General features: G+C 34.6%; 1 protein-coding gene and 1 pseudogene across 4 annotated transcripts; both read right to left on the minus strand.

Moving 5' to 3' along the window:
- Window positions 1-406: 406 nt before the first annotated feature.
- ACTR6 (actin related protein 6) lies at window positions 407-23,497 on the minus strand. Of its 4 annotated transcripts, none has more exons than XM_057742344.1 (11): window positions 23,362-23,497; window positions 21,621-21,738; window positions 20,314-20,382; window positions 18,948-19,071; window positions 17,636-17,771; window positions 17,491-17,547; window positions 10,617-10,715; window positions 10,447-10,525; window positions 4,949-5,120; window positions 3,350-3,488; window positions 407-1,095 (listed from the first exon to the last, which is right to left on the minus strand). In XM_057742344.1, the coding sequence occupies exons 1-11, from the start codon at window positions 23,427-23,429 to the stop codon at window positions 966-968; spliced, it is 1,191 nt and encodes a 396-aa protein (XP_057598327.1). In that variant the 5' UTR covers window positions 23,430-23,497; the 3' UTR covers window positions 407-965. The 4 variants fall into 4 exon arrangements, with proteins under 4 accessions (XP_057598327.1, XP_057598329.1, XP_057598330.1 ...); XM_057742346.1 differs by lacking the exon at window positions 23,362-23,497 and adding an exon at window positions 23,036-23,097 and having other exon boundaries at window positions 21,610-21,738; XM_057742347.1 differs by lacking the exon at window positions 23,362-23,497 and adding an exon at window positions 23,036-23,095.
- On the minus strand, window positions 12,975-17,461 carry LOC130856737 (coiled-coil domain-containing protein 30-like; annotated as a pseudogene).
- Window positions 23,498-24,049: the final 552 nt, after the last annotated feature.

Consider the following 24,049-nt stretch of genomic DNA (forward strand, 5'->3'; position numbering starts at 1 on the left):
CAGAATCACAAGAAAGTAACATACCAAATACCTCTTGCCCGGAAAAAGATTAAAATTCAAAATATGAAGACCAGTTTCTACTGAGTGCATACTGCTGTTGCACCACTGTAAAGTCAAAATATCATTAAGTCGAACCACTATAAGTCAGGGACCGTCCATATAACCCAAATATAATTGCAGTGGACAGCTCTTTCATCCTGCCCAGCATCTGTCTCTTCACCTTAATTTTCCTTTGGGAAACTACCTTCTTTCACTCTCGGCTATCTTAGTAGGGCTGTTAAAACCCCTGAAGCCATGGGGTAAAGAGACTGGTAGGAATGATTCATGAGCCCGATGACACAAGAATTTCATCTTAAAAAGTGGTATAGTATTTTTATGAGTGAAATAATACATTTCTGCAACACAGTAGTGACCAAAAACACTTTAATATATTGGCTTGGTCTTCATCCTTTCAAACTATGTTAAGTAAAAAATACACATAAATTAGTTTTTCCAACTTTAGTATATATAAATAAAAATGACAATTGAAAGATAAAATACTTAGTTCTAAAAGAAAGAGAGAAATCATATCAGCCTGGAAATACTCTGGCCAATTCCTACTCAGTCACACAAAACTACCTTCTAAAGAAACCTGATCAGTGAGCTGGGAAGTTTGTGCTTTTAGCCATAAAGAATTAAACTTAAAATGTACTCACTCTTTCATCTTCTAATGAAAGATAACTTACTCTTGGAAACAGCATAAGCATTGTTATAGTAAGTCTAGCTCCTAAATGAAGATTTGGGCTGAGTTACAGTTTACTTACTATCCTGGCTAAGAAACCTTTGAAAATCAGCCATGCAGCAAAGTATTTACATAAGTTCAAGATATTATCTTCGGATGAAAGGTAACACAGGTCCTTAACTTCCTTTACAAAGAACATTGAAAATTAAACCTCTGTCATAGTCAAAACTTTCAGAAACGTTTCTTAAATGTCAAATTTCTCTTCACAGACGCTGTGTCCATTTTCTTCATAATCTTCTCTTGTTACCACCATATCTTCAAAATCATCATTCTCTGATATCAATTTTCCACCTTCCCAGGCATAAGTAATAGGGCTAAAAATAAAGGTAAAGTAAATAAACCCAGATGATTTTACAGAACTGAAATGCCAGAAACATTAATTAGTAACTAAAATGTGGCATTCTCTACCCAACCTGATTTAACAGAAAATCATTAAGGTGTGAAAATAAGCATCAACTTCATAAGAGTAAAGCAAACTCAGAAAGTTGGCCACCACTACAAGTAAGTGTTCTTTTTATTTTCTTCCCTGTGCCCTGAATTTATGGAACTTCTACTTCTAATAAAAAGCAAGAATACAAGCAAGATATTAAAAACGCATAAAATAAAAACACTGTAATAATTGAGTCTAACTTTTGCATGTGGCAAAGATATGTCATCTCATCAATTTACCCAGCAACCAATGAAATAGTATAACTCCCACTTCACAGATATGGAAAATGAGGTTCAGAGAGGTTAGGACTGAAACTAGGATTCAACTCCAAACTGTTTTCACACAGTCTTTGTTTTTGCTCCTATACTTTGTTGCCTCTAATAAATGAGACATTTAAAAAACACAGTGCATGATAAACCTGTTACATGGTAGGACACCAACAATAAGTAAGATTAGAACACATAAAACTTTTAGTCTAATTTTATATACAAAGTATACTTCTGTTCCTCCCCCACAATTCAGTTTTAAATCTGAAAAATGATAAAGAAAAAAGTTAGTGTTTCCCTTACTGTATTTATTACATTTCCTAACCTTAAAAAAACTAAATCTATATCTATCTATAAAAGCAGATGTGCAATAAAGATTTGATGAATAAAAGAATAAAAACTATTTCTATAGAACCCCTGGCCTGTAATGTATGCATGACTTACAGTTAAAATGCAGGATAAAAATCCAATATGCAGGCTTCCCTGGTGGCACAGTGGTTAAGAATCCGCCTGCCAATGCAGGGGACATGGGTTTGAGCCCTGCTCTGGGAAGATCCCACATCCCACGGAGCAACTGAGCCTGTGCACCACAATTACTGAGCCTGTGCTCTAGAGCCTGCGAGCCACAACTACTGAAGCCCGCACGCCTGAGCCTGTACTCTGCAGTAAGAGAAGCCACAGCAATGAGAAGCCTGTGTACCACAAAGAAGAGTAGCCCCTGCTCCCTGCAAGTAGAGAAAGCCCATGTGCAGCAACGAAGACCCAAAACAGTCCATAAATAAATAAATTTATAAAAAAAAAATCCAATATGCTTCACATTCTAAAGAGTATATGAACATTAATGCTGATAAAAATCATTCCAATATTTAATGGTTATTCTTTTATCTGATAGCTATAAAATTAAGTGATCAGATGAGGGCCTTCTATTAACTGATGTTGGTCTTGAAAAATTCTACTTTAGCTTTAAAACAAAACTCTATTATTAAAAATCAGGTATGTGGGGTCTTGTTTGCAACTCCGCCACTTAAAACAGTGGAGCAGTGAGGGGGGATTATTTGGACATAGATTTGGTGAGAACTCCTGTCTCCAGGTAAAGAGAACTGAATTTTGGTCTGGTTACTGCTATTATTTGCTAACTCATGAGCCCTTGTTTATTTACAAAGTAAGTACACAGAACGGGATGATCTGTAAGCCTTTCTTACAGCTCTAAAATTCTACCTTAATCATCTGCTTTTTCTCATAAAACAGGATGGGGGTACATATAAAATAGTTTTGAATTAAATAAAAAAGACTACTTAAATATAAAAGCTTCTTTTAATGATAAATGGAGATGACTTTAAATGAGAAAATAAAGCTTGTAAAAGGGGAAAATTTTTTTACTTTTTAAAAAAGTCAAAAGGAGCTGAATTTAAAGACAATTTTGAAACTAATCAGAAACTAAAATTTATTCTATGTTAATACTAAGAAAAAAAATGAATTTTAATTCAAGAAAAAAATGTAAAATTTAAATATTTTAAATTATTTTAAAACATCCCAAAACAACTTATCAATTGACATAATTTATCTTATTGGTTAAATTCTCATGTCTATTCTTGATAGAATATCTCAGATAAATCAAATAGATAATAACCTAACTGTTCTGCCTGTAAAAATCTCTTAGTAATTAGGACTGATTCACTATAGGGGAGTGATCTTACATTAACTGAACATGCATTATGGTTGGTACTTCATACTTTATCCCATTTAATCCACTGAAATGTAAGGGTTATCATTTCATTTTCTGAGAAAAGAAAAATGAGCATCATCTGCCTACAGACCTCTTTATCTACAAACTAACTTCCATGATTTGTTGCTATATAAGCCAACACTTACTTTTCAGGCAGCACAACAGAAACATCGTAATCTGTTGGGGTAAGACATCGAACTTCTGAATAAACCCGATCCCTAAATCCCGGGAAAAGGGAGTTTCCTCCTGTCAAAACAATGTTCTTGAAAAAATGTGGCTGCATTTCTTTTAAAAGAGAAAAAAAGGATAAAGAAAAAGGCATTAGAAAATGTGTTTACTTATCCTTCTGGAGAAATGGGGATGAGGGCTTAGATACAACAAGTAGGGATTAAAGTCACTGGTTGGGAAACCATATAGGTTTCCATAACCATACAAATTATAATTTCTAATTTCTAAGATTATGTAATGAGGTTATCATTTATACAAATAAACACATCAAACAGAAATATGACCTCATAGGTCTTTAAAATAAACACTAAAGTGAAGGGACTGAGCTACTAGCAATGTATATATACACGTAAGCTATACATAAATGTCTTAAGTAAAAGTTTAGTAGCAGACATTTGAAAATTAAAATTGTTCTTCCCTAAAATGGAGGCGGTCTTTATGTAGGCTGAGGCTGTTTGCTAGTGTTAAGATTAAAAGGAGGTTATTCATGACATTTTTAACTTGAAAATCCAAGTTTCCATGTTATCTCACTGAGACACACACATTCTGCAATACTTACAACTGATAGTGAAACATAATCTATGATAATATTTAAAGAAAGGATCTTATTTTCTAAACTCATTAAAGTTACATGATAGCAAATATTAAGTGCCACATGGTTAGCCAGTCTTAAAGGGCTACCATGCACCACTGGGCAATTTATCAGGGATTGATAGGTACTGGCCATCCCACCTAACGCTTCTGTTTGCAAAACAAGGACAGAGTACTGCTACATTAATACTGAGTCTCATGACACAACATTAAAACAGTGTAGTACAAAATGCTGTATACCTCATGACTGCAACTTTAGGTAAAATGAGAAATAAATATGAAATATTAATATGAAAATAGCCGTGAAATAACTATATTAAGGTGATGGCATTATCTGACTTTTCTTCATTTTTTTTTAATGGGAGGAAAGGACATGACACTGCATATGCGAAATTTTCTCCAATGCCTACACTGTTGCTTATGAACTAGGAAGACATTTTCAAGACATAAAAGTACTCCAAAACTTTAGAACATTATTTAGTTAAATCATGCTTCAGGAGAACCCAGACATCACTGTGAAACACCACACTTCAATCTCATTAAAACTAACTTCTTGTTTAGTAATCCAAATATAACAGAAGCAATAAACCAGTCTCATCAACAGCTGAAAACCATTAAATTGTTAAAAATTATAAATCTCTTCTGTGCAAATTTGGCTTAAATTAAAACTTTTCTAAAATGGATACAGCAATTTAATACTCATAAAGAGATGAATTCAAGTTTAAACAGACCATAATTACTTTTCCTACATCAAATTTATAATCTAGGCCCAATAAAGAATTATTGAAGTGCATTATTGGACCTGGAAATCTCTGTGAATAAAGTAGCCATTTGCTCAAATTATTTAGAAGAAACAGATGACTTCTCTAGGGTTCACAGAGCTTATGATTTTTTAAAAATATCATTACTCCTCATTATTTATGTACCTTCAGGTAAGTTCTGAATTGAATAGACAATAGCTTCTGGAATTCCCATTTCCTGAATTCCTATATCAGAAGGATTAAAGAGTATTTCTGGAACAGCAAATCTCTCATTAGCCAGACGAAGAATTTGTTCCCCAGATTTATATTTTCCACTTAACACCATCTCTTCTCTTGGCTTAAAGAAAAATAAGATGAAAAGTTTGTTACATTATCTAGCTCACATGGCTAATAACATTTGGTAATATATAATACCAATACATTAACCATGTTCTTGGAAGTTTCAGGATTCTCAAAAGTTAGAAAAATGTGGTCTTCTCTCCTGTTGCATAAACCACATAAATAAATAATTATTGACTCTTAATACAGCTATTCCCCCAAAGATGATCTGGCTCTATTCCACACATTTTAAAACAGAAAGAAAGAAGAGGAGAATAAAGGAGAAGGAACTTCATAATCTACCTATAACAGCAGAGTGACGGCAGTTTCTAAAGAACAAAGAACATACTCTAAATAAAAAACATTGTACCTTATGTTTCCACCACTATCTACTTTCACTGCCCTGGCCTTAGATGTTTATTGTACACTATGATTTTATTCTACTAGGACTTTCCTTTTCCCTTGTGCAAAAAGTCTACATCATTAAATCCATTTATTATTTATTCAATCTCTATTCAAAAAACAGTTTCCAAAATGATTTAAGCAAATACATGGACTTTACCACTGAAATTCTTTTGTTACTTATTTTCTGCTAACCCACCCACTCTGTGAACTGTGCTCCTGAAGGGGCCAGAAAAAAATAATCTTCTTCCACAACATTCTACATCATTAAAATAATGGTCCCCCTCAATTGTACTAAGAATCATCAGCTCTTCTAGATTGTTAAAGACAGTAACTTCATTTGACCCACATATGCAATTTTCCACCTGTAACAGAGTATACCCCAATCTTTTATATAAATACAAAAATACTTAAAATATATGAAAAGAAATATTAATAATTTATTGTTAAAGAGTAAAGTACATAAAGACTATTACAGATTCCTTAACATAATTAGTCATCTACTCTCTGTTCAGGTTTCAGCTTCCTCAGAGAGGCTTTTTCTGACCCCTAAATAAAAAGTCCCTCTGGTATTCTTACTATCAACCCTCTATTATCCTTCATCATTTATATGGTTTGCCATCACATATCAACTACCCAGTATGGCATGCAAGCCAACAATGTGGTGTTTGTTTTAGGCATTTTATATACATTCTCATGCTGAATTCTCATACAACCCTGTAAGGTAGGCATATTTTCCTTTTATTAATGATGCAACTGGGCTAGGCAAGGTTATGTGACTTGCTCAAGATCATTCATCTAGTAACTCAAGCACATACAACATATTCCTCCTACTACACTGCCTCTCTTAACCTGGATATGAATGATTCTGATTATTCTATCCTTTGGAAATTCCACGCTTGAAATTTTTTTTTTCTTTTAATTTTTTGGCCACATCACATGGCAAGTGGGATCTTAGTTCCCCAACCAGGGATCATACCTGTGCCCCCTCCATTGGAAGTATGGATTCTTAACCACTGGACTGCCAGGGAAATCTCCTGAAACATTATTTTAAAACAAAAATATACTAAAAATTACACAAAATTCACAATACGCTAGGAAGAACAAGGAAAACTACCCACCACTTTTAACCCAGTTAAACTACAGTTGCATCAGCAAAGAGAAGAATATTATTTCTTCACAGATATTCTTCCTTCTCAGGCAGAATGGAAAATACTTCATATAAATTTGCAAATTCATTTAAAAATGATATTGGCTTGAGGGTACAGGACAGAACACATTGTGTCAACACTTGAAATTACTTGAGACAGATACAGACTTGGAGAAATTAATTTGACAAAACATCAGAGGTTATCTAGTCCACAGCCCTGATTTTACAGAAGAAGATCATGTGACTGACCCAAGGTCAAATATCTAACTAGGGGAAAGAGCCAGAACTAGATATCCTTGCTGAATGTTAGCTCTAAAGCCATTAATCGTTAATATATAATCTGGAACTGCAGGTAGTTTCTGTTTCTAAGAGTACAATTCCAAAAAGATTTTTTGTTTTAGACACCGACAAACGAAGGAATTTATAAAGGCTGCTGGGAGTTGCTATTTTAGTCAATGCAGGTCATGATAACTGTACAGCTCTGATAAATTTCATTCCAGTACCATGAAAAAAATGTTTAAACTACAATGGTTCTGCACAAAGTGGTAAATGTTAACTATGAGGGCAATTTCCTCAATTTACGTCAGTAAAGCACTCATTACATTTTAGTGGGCATCCTCTTTCTGTTAAAAAAAACTGGAACTTCTAGCAGTTGTAATCAGTAACAATATTATAAATCTTATTTTTATTGTTACTATCATCAGTAGCAGAAAATCAAGGTTGTAACTTTTTTGTATTTAAAAATATTTTGGGGACTTCCTTGGTGGCACAGTGGTTAAGAAGCTGCCTGCCAATGCAGGGGACACGGGTTCAATCCCTACTCCAGGAAGATCCCACGTGCCGCAGAGCAACTAAGCCTGTGTGCCACAACTACTGAGCCTGTGCTCTAGAGCATGAAAGCCACAACTATTGAGCCTGTGTGCCACAACTACTGAAGCCTGCACACCTAGAGCCCATGCTCCACAACAAAAGAAGTCACTGCAATGAAGAGCCCGCACAACACAATGAAGAGTAGCCCCTACTTGCCCCAACTAGAGAAAGCCCGTGCACAGCAAACGAAGATCCAATGCAGCCAATAAATATAAATAAATAATTAAATAAAATTTTTAAAAATATATACATTCTTGAATAAACTATCAAGCTCCAAGTTTTAACAATATCCTAAGTATAAAGGCTCTCAAACAAATATAATGCTCTTTCATTTTATGTAGTACTGCTCTTCTAGTTTTATAAATATTTATCAGCTCTCATCAAAGATTTTGATTGTCCAACAACACTGCAAACAACTTAATCAAGTACTAAATTAAAAAAAACACATTTTAGGAGTAATCCTAACATACAAAAAATGTCAATTTCTAAACCTTAAAAATTATTAAGATGTACACAATTTAACATGTACTGAAGAATAAATTTTAACATTAATTGACAAAGATTAAGCCACCATTTTTGAAATAAACATTTGATGTAACATTCCATCATCTGATAAAAGTCCAGTTCAACTGATTATGTCCATTCAATTAATGTTAAAGTATACAAGAAACAAGGAGTCTATACTCAGTCAGTGAAGTGCAGTCATAACAAGATTCTGATCACAAGGCCAAATGCCAATAAAAGAGCTGCAAACAATATAATGTGGCCTCTGTCTTTTTTTCTCTAAAGCTGATGAATAAAACAATAATCAACTGGGGGAACAATCACAACTCTACTAGCTCACTATGTAAGGTGCAGGATTGAGAAATCAAGGCTCATGATTCGGGAAGGAAACTGGCAGAGTTCAGCAGATAACGTCCAATAAACTGGTAAGTTGTCATTTGCAAGGTAAGAGAGAACTACATTTTAAAAAAGAGAAAGATATCCAAACCTGGTTGATAGCCAATCATCTGGAAGAGATTTTTTTCTTTTTTAGAGATTAAGTTTTCAAGCTTAGGCACTAAGCGTTTCCAGGGACAGGAACTGAGAACATAGATACCAATTGTTCTTCAAGTGCCCCAGGTGATTTTAGTCAGGTTTGAAGAAAATGGGAATTACTTGAGACTTTATTCAGGGTCCATCCCTGCAGAAATACGGATTACTTTACCACCATGAGTCCAGGGTGCTGTAAATTCTCCATAAGGTGTTTTATACCACTGGACTGTTTTAATCAGCTATAATATATGAGGATGATCAAATGTGCCTAATGAGAAAGTGGCTTGGTATCTATGTTTGGGGCAGTTTTCCTTGCCTTGTTAAAAAAAAAACAACAAAAGAACATACACCTTCCATATCCTAAGTGGGACACATGCTTCCAGTTTCTCTCCCTGTTCACATCTAGACAACCTGATCCCATAATTTGTCACAATTCCCACTTTTGAAAGCCAGCCTCGGTCCTTCCACAAGGATCTGTTTCTAAGGACATTACAGGATGATTGTGATTTTATAAGGACCCAGGTAGCCTTCTCTGAATTCTGATGTGTTTTATTTCACCTCAATAATCTAGCCAAAAAAATTTTTTTTAAATTTCAGGCACAAAAACAAGCATAAATAATTATATAAAACCCATGTATCCATCAACCAGTTTAATGCAACTTCACAGATAACACTCCTGCTTTAAATTTGGTATTATCACCCACATACATAGTTTTTATACTTTTACTTCATATTTATAAATTCCTAAACATAATAATTATTCTGCATAGCCTGAAATGCTATATATCCTTCTGAAACTTGTTTTTAGACATCATCATGTTTTAGATAGAAACACATTTGAGATTTATCCATGATGATCACATAGCTCTACTTCATTTTCACTGCTTATTTTATAATATGAATGTATCAAAATTTATTTTGCTACCATTAGTGGATATCTAGGCTCTTTCCAATTTTTCACTCTTTTAATGTATACTGCAATGAACATTACCATAAATGTCACCTTGTGAAAATATCTCCTTGTGCTTAAGTTTCTGACCAAAGATTTTTAACTTTCTAACAGTCCTCACTCACCAAGCCAGTAACCAGAAGGGCAAACTTCACATTTACCCAAACAAAGAACTGATAATTTACCTGAGCTGATTAAAGATAGGGAGAAATTACTTTGTTTTGACATCCAAGATAAACTCTTCTCAACACTTTGAAAGTGCACTGGATTTTGCCCTTTCAACTACAATCTGATATCACAGTCCTGGGTCAGCTGTGTCAATAATATTCACAACAAATAACCCACTTCTAACTGGACTTAAACATTCTTAAGGAAACAGAAAAGGGTAAAACATAATATAGGTAATGATACTGTTTATCTCCAGATCTGTCCCATGTGCTATCATGGGGGACAGTTCTTTTTCTAAATAACTTTAGTAAAGATATTAACTAATCATTCATACACTGGTGCCTAGAGAAATGGCCACCAGGCAGGAAGGCAGTCATCAACAACTCTGTGAGATTCCACCCATCTCAGCTGGATGCTTTTCGAATCTGACTGAGGTGGTCACTTGAAGAAATATCATGGAGTATTTTTAAAATTACCTTACATCACAGATTTAGAAAACAAACATTGTTACCAAAGGAGAAAGGTGAGGGGAGGGATAAATTAGGAAGTTGGGATTAATGTAGACTACCATATATAAACAAATAACCAACAAGAATCTACTCTACAACACAGGGAACTCTACTTAATACTGTGTAATAACCTATATAGGAAAGGATCTGAAAAAGAACAGATGCACGTATAACTGAATCACTGTGGTGTACACCTGAAACTAACACAACATTGTAAATCAACTATATGCCAATATAAAATAAAAATTTTTGAAAAAATTACCTTACAAAAGCCCTTTTTAATTGTACTAAAGTCAGGCAAAACATAGTCTATCATTACTGTATTTTCTTCTCCTTTCAACCTGGAAAACAAAATAGAGACTTACGAAATAGTTTATGTGTAACATTACCCAAGAATCAACTTTCCAATTCTTAGGGTACCATTGTACATACTTGGCAACATCCATGTCTCTATAAAAATCCTGAGACACATAGCACACATCTTCTTTCACTTGATTAATCACATGTGTTTCATCCATAACATGTAACTGCCTAAACAGAAATAAAAATGGCAACATGTGAAATGAAAAAAATTTAAATATAACTTACAATTATCATTTTAAATATTTTTCTGGAATTAAATTTTCAGGTAACTGATTTTTAAAAAATATTAAATTTTTGAATGTATAAAATATTTTTAACTTTATGAAATACTCATTCCATTATCTCCACATTATCCCTCTGAGGGCAAACATTAGTCCCGTTTGCAGAAAGAAACTGAAAATAGAGGTTTTAGGTGGCAAGGATTATCCAATTAAAGGGCAAACTTTTACTTCCAACCACTCTGAACAGAATCTTGCTAAAATGCCTTAACTCTCTGCACTTTCTTTTCCAATTATAGAAGTATTGCTAGCAGCACAGTAATTGGCACAAAGTAGATGCTTAATAAATATTTGATGAGTGAGTCAAAGAAAACACAGGCTTAATGTAGAAAATAAAGATGTTCTTAAAAACAGACAAAAATTGTGAGGTTATTTCCTTTGAATATTTTTCTCTGCATATAGATTTTTTACTTTTTATGTTTTAGACCAAACATTATCTCATGAACATTTTCTTGTGCTATTACATATTCTTTAAAAATATGATTTAATGCCCTATTATATTTCAGCCAGAGGGATCTGTTAAAATATATTTATCCATGTTCCAAATGTTGAAAGTTTAGATCATGAGGAAAACTACTCATGTGTTTATAAACATGGACTTTGGAGTCTGAGACAGGTTTAATCACAACTTAGTAGACAAGTTACTTTATCTCTTTGGGACTCAATCTCTTCAACTCTAAAAAGGTAATAAGTTCACCAACTTAACACAGCTGTGAGAAGTAAATAATTCTAATCATACATGTAAAGTGTTTAGCATAGTCGCTGTACTCAATAAGTGAAAACATTTTTATTACCTCTATCTTTTTGCTTTTGTTATAAAGAGCATCTTCATATAACCATATTTCACGTTCACTAAGATATCGATGAGAAGAAAAAATGCTAATTATACTATGACAATTCTAAGGTACTAACAATTGGAAGATTCATACCAATTTCAGAAGTTAAAAATGTAAAAAAAGGAAAGCTCAGAACTGATGAAACAGAGACATCTTATCTATATTTCTGATTATTCCATTATTTATTCATACTCTAGGACACAGAATATGAAATAGTTAGTCTCTCAGTATATCACAAAACTATTTACCAGAAAGGTTATTTCAAATTATACTCTGACCAACAGCAAACAATAGCATCCACATCACAAATCTGCAACACCTTTTGAAAAAAGTCTATTAATTTGGATTGTAAAAATGGTATTTTAATTTTCATTTTCTCTACTGGAATGTGCCATGAGGAAGAGGAATTCTTTTCGGTTCTGTTTCCCCAACTCCTAAATAAATGCTCAATAAATATCTGAATTGAATCTGTGATTACTACAGATGTTTAACACTTTTTACACCTTTGAATTATCCATTTTATATCCTTTGAAAGCATGTAATTCTCCAATGATTATCTATTTGTGCCACTAACCATCTGTATTCTGAAAATTATCTAACCATTTGATATCGGGTAGTGTTTTTCTTATGGATTGATAAGAGCTCTTAATATATTAAAGAAAACAACCTTGTGTCATATTTGTTTCAGGTTTATTTCTCAGGATTATGTTTACTTTAGTTTTGCTTACAAAAGCTTTTGATTTGCATAAGGTTTAAAATTTTTATGCAGTTAGAAAATGAAAGCTGGCAACATCTATCCTGTCCTGAAGTCTGCTGTTTTCAAACTAAACAGAGACAAAAGGGGGCTAAGGGTACTGATAATACTCTGCTTGAACTGTGTTCTGGTTACATGAGTGTATTCACTTTTTTTTTTTTTTATGGGGAAATGTTTTATGATATATTAAATTTAAAATCAGATGATAAAAATGAATATACAATAAATAACCATTTAAAATATATACATTTGAATAAGAACCAGAAAAGAATAAATGAAAACAGTTGTGTTAAGAATGCATGCTTTATAGTTTTTTTTTTCTTTCTCAAATATTTGCTTTAAGGTGATTACATTGTTTTTACTTTTAAATTAAAAAATAAATAAGAAAATACCCATGACAACAGGAATAGAAAGAATGCTGAATTAGCTGTATATGTGCCCTGCTGAACAAAAACCTAATTAAACCATTGAACTTGTCACAACATTGATCAATACAAGGCATTTGAGGATACCAAACAAACTTGAGAAATCCATTTTTAGAACAGGTTTAATGAATTTATCAGCAATTTTGAAGACTCCTGGTTGATGCCCAGTGAGGATCTGTCGTAACTCTTCTCCATGCTCCACCTTCACTCCCAAGCTTTAAGTTAGCAGCTTTCATCAGTCTAGGTTGAGACTCTAGTGATTTTATAGTTCTGACTTGGTCTTATTCTTGGATGCAATGTGTTTCTTTCAGAGAAGCCACGTTTATGTATCCAGCTTCAGAACTCTGTGAACATGAAAGAGACTCGAGGGACTTGGGGTTTGCCATTGCTTCTTCTGACCTATGTTCTTCAGTCTCTTGAAGACTTCCAGCTGACTCTACCAAACCCGTTCCTGAAAAACTGGAGCTTGGTAAGGGCACAATTTTATTCAATACTTCAAATTCAGGGATGTCACTAATTGTCATTTCCTCCCCTCTGCGGATCTGGATGCTCCCTATGATGCGCTCTAAGAGACCCACCTGCTGGGTGAGCCGGAGACTGTTTTCCTGTAGCTGCTTATTTTCTTTATCCAGGAAAAGTACTCTGCTCTGGACAGAAGACATCATCCATTTGTTGCCGTGGATCAGTTCCTCTTGCTCTGTGAGCTGTTCCAGAAGTCTCCTCTTTTCTAGGAGCAGGATATCATTTTGGGCAGTGATCTCATCCTGGAATGCCTTCTCCTTTTCCATTTGCTGCTGCAGGGCTCCAATCTCATTTTCAAGTTGTTTGATTCTCTCATCTCAGAGTCCTACTTCATGAACTAAATGATCCTTGACTCTGCGAAGCTTGGCTTTGTGGTGGTGATGTTTCTCATTATAGTTTCTCACGTGGACATCAAGCTGCTTCAAAAACTGCCCATATTCTTCACGTAGAGCTTCCTTCTCCTGCTGCAACCCAGACAGCTTCTCTGACAATTCCTGGTGGCTCTTGAGATGCTCATCAGATTTTCTTTTTTCATTTTCCAGTTGTTGAAGTTGGGCCTCTTGTTGCTGAATTTTGGATTGTTGCTGAGAACTGGTCATTTCCAGTTGACTCTCTTTATCCTGTAAGATTTTCACTCGCCTTTGTAGCTCATTCATATTCTGATCTAGGAGTTTCCTGGTTTCAGGACTTAACGAAGCTCAGGTTCTTGATGTCTCATCACAGAAAATTCAGTGAGAGACAAGTGATAGGTAAGAAATGTATTTAGAGATTTAGAGAGAAACACACTCTGCAGGCAGAGTGTGGGCCATCTCAGAGGTGAGAAAAGCCGTGTATTCACTTTTTGAAAATTCACTGAGTTGTATACTCATGGTTTTAAACTCTTTGGTATGTATCTTTTACTTTAATAAAAAACTTTATTTTAAAACAAGTTGTATGTAAGAAAATACACTCTGTTATTCCTTATACTGTTTTTATGCTTAGCAACTCAGCTAAACATTTCTTGTGGTTTTATTTTTATATTTAAGTCTTATATCCATCTGAACTTTAGTGTATGAGGCAAAGTAAAATCTTAACTTTTCTCCAAACAGCCAACTTTCCCTGTATCCTTTCCTGAACAATTAATCCCCTCCTCACTGGTTTCCAATGCTTTAATATGTAGTACTTTTTTTTTACATATAATGTTTGATTTAGGATTAACAATTCAGTCTCAATGATCTGTCAGTTCTTTTTTTTTAAACTTTACTTATTTATTTATTTTTAAATTTATTTATTTATTTATTTATTGGCTGTGTTGGGTCTTCATTGCTGTGCACGGGCTTTCTCTAGTTGTGGTGAGTGGGGGCTACTCTTCGTTGTGATGAGCAGGCTTCTCATTGCAGTGGCTTCTCTTGTTGCGGAGCACAGGCTCTAGGCTCGAGGGCTTCACCAGTTGTGGCATGTAGGCTGAACAGTTGTGGCTTGCGGGCTCTAGAGCACAGGCTCCATAGTTGTGGTGCACGGGCTTAGTAGCTCCATAGCATGTGGGATCTTCCCGGACCAGGGTTCGAACCTGTGTCCCCTGCATTGGCAGTGGATTCTTAACCACTGCACCACCAGGTAAGCCCTGTCAGTTAATTCTTACTCAAGTGTCACCTTAATTTAATTATTACAGTTTTAAATTTTTTATCATCTACTAGAGAAGTCTCCTTTCATTATCATTCTTTTTCATCAGTATTTCTAGTTGTTCCTGCCAGCTTTTTCTCTTCAAGTTGAACTTCAACAACCTTGCTTTTGAAAATATACAAATTTTTTTTTATTCAGTGTTTCATTCAGGAGAACTGATTAAGTATACAGGCTTTGGACTCAAACTGCCTGGGTTAATGTCCTCATCTGTATCAGCCTTCCCTTCCCTTTCCTTTTTTTTTTAATTTTTATTTTATTATTATTATTTTAATATTTACTTATTTATTTCTTCGGCTGTGTTGGGTCTTAGTTGCAGCATACAGGATCTTTTATTTGCAGTATATGGGATCTTCGTTGCTGGTGCAGGATCTTTAGTTATAGCATGCGAACTCTTAGCTGTGGAATGTGGGATCTAGTTCCCTGACCAGGGATCAAACCCCAGCCCCTTGCATTGGGAGCGCAGAGTCTTAGCCACTGGACCACCAGGGAAGTCCCTTCCCTTCCCTAATTTGCTGTTTTTGGGAAAGGGAATTAAATATCTAAACTTTTTTGAAACTGAGCCTAATTCTATTTGATTCTATAATGAATAACATTCACATAATCATAATATTGTAAATACTATTCATAAGTTTTCTATTTTTAAAATTAATCTATAATCAAGGCAAAAAGGCTTATCTATAGTAAAAGTACGTAAATATTATAAATTGCAATAATTAAGAAATGGTATAGTACTTTGCTTAATGAAAAAAGTCAATCTCCAAAGGTTACAAACTATATGATTCTGTTTCTCTAACATTCTTGAAACAATAGAACTATAGAAGTAGAAAGCAGATTAGTGATTGCCAAGGTACTGGGACAAGGCGGGGAGCAAGCACAAAGTGGGAGCACACAGGAGCTCCTTTGTAGTGGTGGAATAGTTCCATATCTTGATTGTGGTGGTGTTTATGAGTCTATACATGGGATAAAACTGCACATAACTACATGCAAATACATGTAAAAAATGCTGAAAACTGAATATAATCTATATTGCACCAATGTCAATATTATCATTTTTATGTTGTACTAGTTATATAAAATGTCACTAAGGGTACACAGGGCTCTATGTACTATTCTTGCAACTTCTTGTGTCTATATTTCAAAATAAAAAGTTTTTTTTTTAAATGCGGTAGAGGGCTTCCCTGGTGGCACAGCAGTTAAGAATCCGCCTGCCAATGCAGGGGACACGTCAATCCCTGGGCTGGGAAGATCCCACATGCTGCAGAGCAACAAAGCCCATATACCACAACTACTGAGCCTGTGCACTAGAGCCCAAGAGCCACAACTACTGAGCCCATGTGCCACAACTACTGAAGCCTGCGTGCCCAGAGCCTGAGCTCCACAACAAGAGAAGCCATGCACTGAGAAGCCCATGCACCACAATGAAGAGTAGTCCCCATTCTCTGCAACTAGAGAAAGCCCACACAGCAGCAACGAAGACCCAACGCAGCCAATCAATCAATCAATCAATCAATTTATTTTAAAAAAAAGCGCTAGAGCTGGACAAGATGAAGACTGCAGAATGATGGTTAAGGGGATTGGGATTCTTTTGGGGATAATGAAATGTGGTGATGGATTGACTGTGGTGATGGATGCATATGCTAAGAACCACTGAACTGTATAATTTAAATGGGTGAACTGTAATGGTATAAGAATTATATTTCAATAAAGCTGTTTAAAAAATAATGGTACATCTGAGAGAAGGAAAAGGAGGGAGGAAAGGTAGAAGGAAATGTAGATTCACTTATTTTCATATATACCACAAAGGGGAGCCAAGAGATACTGACAGTATCATACCAACCAAAGTTAATGCAGTGAAAACTGTGACTTAAGAATTCTACTTATGTTTTTAAACACAGTAAAATTAAAAACAATAGCATTAATAAAATGAAGGAGACAGGAGAAGAGTTAGGAGGTGATTAAGTACACTAATTTCTCATCTTTTAATAGTGGGCAGTCAACTAATATTGGCTAATCCAGAAACATACCAATATATTATTAAGGTTTATAGAGATTTAAAAAAAAGAATAAAAGATAACTAAAGTTCAAATATTATACTGTGTATGGAGTAAAACTGACAAGAGAAATGGAAAGGGGAGGCAGAGATTTATTTTCTTTTTAGACCCTTATTTCCTTATATGCATTTTAAAATTTGTTTTACAAGGTACATGTATATTTGTAATTTTAAAATACTATTAATGTACTAAACTCCCTAGAATTTGGAAATGCCTTTTTGGACACTATCATTTCATGTTAGAAAGCTTTTCAACTTGAACATCATTAGCATTTATTTATGTAATATAGTCTTTCAAGCAATAATACAGAATTGCCCCATGAACTTAGAATTAAAGGTAAGTAATAATTTTAAATTATTTTAAAAAGTTCACCCCCAGCATCCCATCGTCCCAAAGAAACAAAGCTAAGTATTACCTGTAAGATATGATCTCTTTCAGATGATTGGTTAGGAGTTTTCCTCCCACATTTATCCTAAAAAGGGAGAATTCAAATTTGGTTCAGTTTATCACACATTTCAGTTTTATTCTAAGAAATAAGATGGAAATTGAATACAACTCACCGAATAATTGCTTCTTTTTTCTTTTTACTTCTACAATAAGGAACTATATGTGTAAAGGAATATCCACTATCTACAATGATACAGCATAATTCGGAAGGATTATCTCGGAAATACCTATGTGCACTGAGAGCCCCAGCTATTTAAAGAAAAAAAGATAAAGAATAAACACACTGAATAAAAGTATAATTAATTTAAAGCAATAAAGAAACGTAGCAAACTAAAGCAAGCAGAAAGAAAAACTATATAAGAAAAATGTTAATTTAAAATAATATTCTTATTTCTGTTACAAGCTATAACATTTAAACTTTAAAACGTGATTTTTTTGTGGAAAATTATAAAATCTCTGACCAACTTTTAAAGGTAAATATTCACTCACAGCTTATAATAATTATTTTAATAGTAGATAATTTTACTGAGCATTTATCACATGCTGGGCACTATTCTAAACTCTATGAGTGTGTGTATTTTAATCCTCACAATAATCCCATTTTACAGATAAAGAAACTGAAGCACAGAGAAGTTAAGTAACTTGCCCAAGGTCACGTGATTAGAAAGTAACAGAGCCAGGATTCAAATGTAGACAGTGTGACTCTACAGCAGAGTTTCTCAACTTCAGAACTACTGACATTTTGGGCCAGATAAGTCCTTGTTGTTGCGAGCTATATATTGCATTGTACAATAAGATATTTGGCAGCATCTGTGTCTTCTACACATTAGATGCCAGTAGCACTCACCCACTTGTGACGATGAAAAATGTCTCCAGACATTGTCAAATGTCCACAGGAGCAAAAATCACCCCTGGTTGACAACACTGTTCTAGAGATTATGCTCCTAACCATCAGAGTATACAGTTGCTTATACAGACTTAAATTCTACAAGCTAAATATGTGAATACTTTCTTTGTACAGTCATGTAATGTAATTCCAGGCTTTAATAAACTTACTTATAGATAATATTTACAGATTGTTTTTCCTTATATTGGCAGCCTGAACTATTAATCTTATTTCAAACAATAACAATAGCAAACACATCAGTGACAGAAAACACAACTATCTCAGAAACAATAATCTTTCAGAGATTAGAAATATGTGGAGAGTAACTTCATTAGGGAGAAATATCATACCAGCAAAAAGATAAAGTGAGAGAAGTCTGACTAGATAATCTCTAAGGGTCCATCTAGTTTTTAAATTCCAGGTTTTGTTTCCTTCAAATCTAAAAGAATGTCACCCAGTATTCTTGGATTTGAAGTGTTTCTTTACCCTATTCATATTCATATTCACATAACTCAATTTCAATCAAAACTTTAACTCACCATTTACTCTTAATACTGCTTGAAACTGGTATTCTTCAAATAAGATTTCATTCATTGATTCTTGAATTGAAGTGAAGTTAAAATAAGGTTCTGTGATAATAATATTAGTATCTAAAAAATCAACCTATGTGAGGAAAAAATTTCCAAAGTTTTGTAACTTTGTAGTTATAAACATTTGTTTTATATATATAAACACACATTTGTTTAATCCTCACAATAACCCTAAGATACACATCTTACTATTATCCCCTTTTAAAAGGTGAGCAAACAGGCACAGAAGAACTGAATGAGTTACCAAGGTCCATATAACTAGTTAGTGACATACTTAGGATTTGAACTTGGGAAGTCTGGTTACAGAATTCATGCACTTTATTATTTAATTTTAACTCTCTCAATGGTAGGACTGATAAAATGATACTGTCAAATTGTTTAAAGATAATTATGCAAAATTAATGAATGATACAACTACAAGCACTGGGACTGTTATTTTGTTTTCAAAAGTTAAAAGGTGAGGACTTCCTAGGTGGTGCAGTGGTTAAGAATCCGCCTGCCAATGCAGGGGACCTGGGTTCATGTCCTGCTCTAGGACGATCCCACATGCTGCAGAGCAACTAAGCCCATGCATCACAACTATTAAGCCTGCGCTTTAAAGCCTGTGAGCCACAATTATTGAGCCCGTGTGCTGCAACTACCGAAGCCCATGCACCTAGAGTCCGTGCTCCACAACAAAAGAAGCCACCTCAAAGAGGAGCCTGTGCACCACAATGAAGAGTAGCCCCCCATTCGCTGCAAGTAGAGAAAGCCCGTATGCAGCAACAAAGACCCAAAGCAGCCAATAAACAAATAAAATAAATAAATTTTAAAAATAAATAAATAAAAAAATAAAAGTTAAAAGGTGAGAAGCTTTAGGATATTTAATGTTTACATAATTCTCTCCCACACACTCTTAATAAGCATTAAAATTTGAACATTCTCTCAGTATACCTAAAGTCACACTAAAGATATTAAAAGCACAAAATTCTAACATTGTATCATTCACACATTCAGATATATCAGCAAAAATATTTTATTGTGAAAATAAACATAAGATAGTGAATTGGTCTATGAATTGCAGTAATCTGAAGTAAAATTTTAATCTTAAATTTCATACAGACTATTTCTTCTCAATCTCAAATTCTACTTCACAGTGGAAATTCTATTCACTTGCACTTATTTAGAAAATCAAAGCTAAGCACAGCACATTAAGTGACTTAAATATTTATAAGAAACATATTCAAAAATTTATAAATCTTAAAATACAAGTTCTAATTTTTCATTTGAATAAGACATGGAAATAGAAATTTGAATACATACTCCAATTTGTTACCTGATACATTTCTTTTCCAAAAAGGTAATCCCAAACTTGTCTTTGGACATCCCAATTCACCAAGTACCCCTAAAAAATTTGTTTTATGAATTTAATTATCAAAAATGTTTAAACAATTAAAAAAATCAGGCTAGTATATTCTAAATCACTGATTCCTATCTCTTTACAGTCACCGTCACCAGTCTAATGCTGTTTGAATTTCAAATCTATCATACTGGTATGTTTTTCTCCTTTTAAAAATTCAAAATATTACAAATTAACAATAACCAAATTATCAAGGGTTCAACAAAGGAATGGACAAAGAAGTTGTGGTACATATATACAATGGAATATGACTCAACCATAAAAAGGAACGAAAAAAGAGATGTGGATGGACCTAGAGAGTGTCACACAGAGTGAAGTAAGTAAAAAAAAAAAAGTATCCTATATTAATGCATATATGTGGAATCTAGAAAAATGGTATAGATGACCTTAACTACAAAGCAGAAATAGAGACACAGAGGTAGAGAACAAAGGTATGGATATGAAGGGGGAAAGGGGTGGGGTGGGAGGAATTGGGAGACTGGGACTAACACATAAACACTACTGATACCATGTATAAAATAGACAACTGATGGGTACATACTGTATAGCACAGGGAACTCTACTTAATGCACTGCAGTGTCCTAAATGGAGGGGATATATGTATATGTATGGCTGATTCATTGTGCTGTCCAGTAGAAGATAACACAACATTATAAAGCAACTATACTCCAATAAAAATTATTTAAAATAAAAAATTTAAAAAGTTAAAATTTTTTTTAAAAATCAAGAGTTCAAAAGACACACTGAGACTCGAGGTGGGGAGTCAAGGAAGGGAGGGAATACGGGGATATGTGTATAAAAACAGATGACTGAACTTGGTGTACCCCCCAAAAAATAATAAAAAAATTAAAAAAAAAAAAAAAAGACACACTGATATGGAGAGATGCCTCTCTATACTTACTTTCTTTAATTTGTTCATTTCATTTAGCTTTAACATAAGTAAATTCAGTACCCACAATCAGTAACTAAATCATGGTCATTTATTTTCATTTTTATTTACTGAAGTACAGTTGATTTTTTTTAATTGAAGTATAATTAATCATGGTCTTTTTTTAACATGACATTTTAAATTCAATTTTTGGTTTTAATAAGATCTTAAAATTTAAATAACTTTTTCTCAGAGATCTAAAAATATTTTCAAACATACAAAATCTTATATGTATATTCCCAATTGTCTTTAAACTTAGGTCTTTAATAATAGAAATGACATACCATTGGATTACCTTTTGGAAAGGAAGAATATAAAAGAGTCCAGAAGGGTCCTTTATTTCATCTATCTGGTTAGCAGTAAAAGTTTTAAGACGTGCCGTTTTTGACCTGAACTGACAGTTAGGAATAACTCTATAAACAAAGAAACAAATAATGCAATTATTCCCTAAATACTTAACTCCTAAAAATACATTTACCTAACCATTACCCTTGATGTCAAAAAATATCCGAAACCAGTGTTTCTCATTCTGTTTTCAAAAAAATTTAAAAAAAAAATTTTTTAAAGGTTCTAGTATATACCAGGTTCTATACTGGACCCATTATCTTTCTCAAATAATCCTCAAGATATCCCTACAGGTGGGTATTGGTTCTGCCACTGCACAGAGGTGAAGAAGGGCTGAGGTAAAGTTCTTGGAAAATTCTTAACACCATTCTGGTAAAAAACAAACAACAAGAAACAAACAACCCTGCAAGTTCAAATTCAGACCATAAAATTAAGTTTCCATGGAGTCAAAGATTCTCAATCAGCAAGATGCTATACGGTACAGAAGGAGGAAGTAGTTTTAAATATGGTTGCTGCCTACCATGAGTTTACAAATCTGGTTAGGGAGACAAACTAGAGCCATTATCCCTCATACATGTGCATATATACATACACGGAGAGAGAGAGGGACAGAGAGAGAAAAAGTGAAGCAGAGCATTATTTGTCACCCCAAAATATGCCACTTTGGCATTAGGATTATTTTGTGCTAAAGGCAATCAAAACGCTTGCACTAATTGGGATAATACTCGAAAAATGTTTTGCACCTATTTCACTTACTATGCTGTCATTTTCTCTATGTTTAAATAGTCTCTGAGGACACGATTTTCAAAACCTACATTGTAGTCAATCTTATGTATTATAATTTTAGTAATTTACTATTTTTTATTATTTAGCTTGCTTCTCCCCTTTTTTGTCACCATACACAATGTCCATACATGATATACAGTATTCTCTACCTACTCTTATCAAGACTTCTAAATGATTCCTTAAGTGATAACAGAATTGCTGTCAAAGAATGAAAACAATGATACGCATTACCAAAATAAGACTGTAACAATTTACATTCCTACGCAGTTTGATTGTCCTCTAAAAAAAGAAAAGAAAAAGGAAAGCAGGGAGGAAGGGAAAAAGTCCTCTGTGAATACTCTAGAAGAAAAGCGTGTCTTAAAATTTGCTTAAGTCTCTACTCAAACATAGTTTATGAATGCCGAGGTAATATTTGACTCTAATCAACCAGGTCAGCCAACAAGCACTCAGAAAAGCTTAAGTACAAAGCCTTCAGTCTCCAGACACTGAAAGTGGTTTTTACACTTTTGGGAGCCGTGGAACCCTTTAAGGATCTGATGAAAGCTATAATCACGCCCCCCCAAAAAGGCATATACACACAAAACGCTGCCCACGATTCCTGAGGATTCATGAACTTTGTGTTTGGACCCTTCTGTAGAGTACCGCCGGCTTAGAAGCCTATTTTCCTGAACTATTTCCTGTTATGAAACGAAATACGTCCCACTTCCGGGGCCACGTAGCCCCAAACTATTAACAAAGTCCCACCTCAAAGCATTCCAACTAACCCAGCTCCAACCAAAGCAACCCTCGGCCTGAGTGAAGGCCGCGCGGGGGCGTTCACAGTTTACAGACGTCCTGAGATGAAGCGTAGCCTGTGTAACTGCGAGGCATATATGCTTTGTCCCTCGGAAGAAGCGAACACTTACGAGACGTTTTCATGGCTGTAACCGATTTTGGCATTGTAGGCTCCGTTATCTAGCACCAAGGTCGTCATTTTAGCACGACACGGTTGCTTTCTTTTCCTGACCCCTCTGCTCACACTTTTTCCGGCACTCTATGGTTGCACCCACGGAGCGTAAGGGCGCTTCCTGTCTCCCTTAGCAACGGAGGATGCCGGAAGCCAGAGATGGCACTGCCGCCCTGCCTGCCCGCGAGAGCAGTACCACGCTTCCCATCTTAACCCGCTTAGGTCTTGGCCAGATCCAATAAGAGGGTGAATGTTAAGTTTATTTTCGCCCGGTGTGTGATTGTTCTTCACTTTTGCAGATTGAGTCGCTCTTGGGAGTTTCTTCTAACGCCTGTAACGAACCATCTTTGTGGGGGTTTGGGGGAAGGTTGTGGGTGGGCGTTTGTTCGAATAGTATAGTTCAGACAGTAACGTCTTTTGAAGAATAAGTTGCAAAACCATACGGAGCATGGAATTTCACATGAAGACTCTTCAGCTTCATTACCTGCCACTGCCTTTCTGAGTGTTGAATCCAACCGCCCTGTTACAAACACGCTGTTCCATCAACCGCCTCGCTTTATTTTACTCACAGGCTTCCCTGTCTGCTTGTTCTTCTGGACGGAGCTTTCCGTCTTATCTAAAAAAGCTTCTGCACATCTGACACATTA

The sequence above is a fragment of the Hippopotamus amphibius genome, chromosome 7 (genome assembly GCF_030028045.1).
Source record: "Hippopotamus amphibius kiboko isolate mHipAmp2 chromosome 7, mHipAmp2.hap2, whole genome shotgun sequence".
Taxonomy (NCBI): Eukaryota; Metazoa; Chordata; class Mammalia; order Artiodactyla; family Hippopotamidae; genus Hippopotamus; species Hippopotamus amphibius.

What these genes read in the sequence shown, in the direction of transcription:
- ACTR6 (XM_057742344.1), bottom strand. Translation starts at nt 23,429, where the DNA reads ATGACGACCTTGGTGCTAGATAACGGAGCCTACAATGCCAAAATCGGT. An exon ending in AGAGACATGGATGTTGCCAA is followed by an intron (nt 10,526 to 10,616) that starts GTATGTACAATG and finishes TTTGTTTTCCAG; the next exon opens with GTTGAAAGGAGAAGAAAATA. An exon ending in TCTGTTGTGCTGCCTGAAAA is followed by an intron (nt 1,096 to 3,349) that starts GTAAGTGTTGGC and finishes CTTTATTTTTAG; the next exon opens with CCCTATTACTTATGCCTGGG.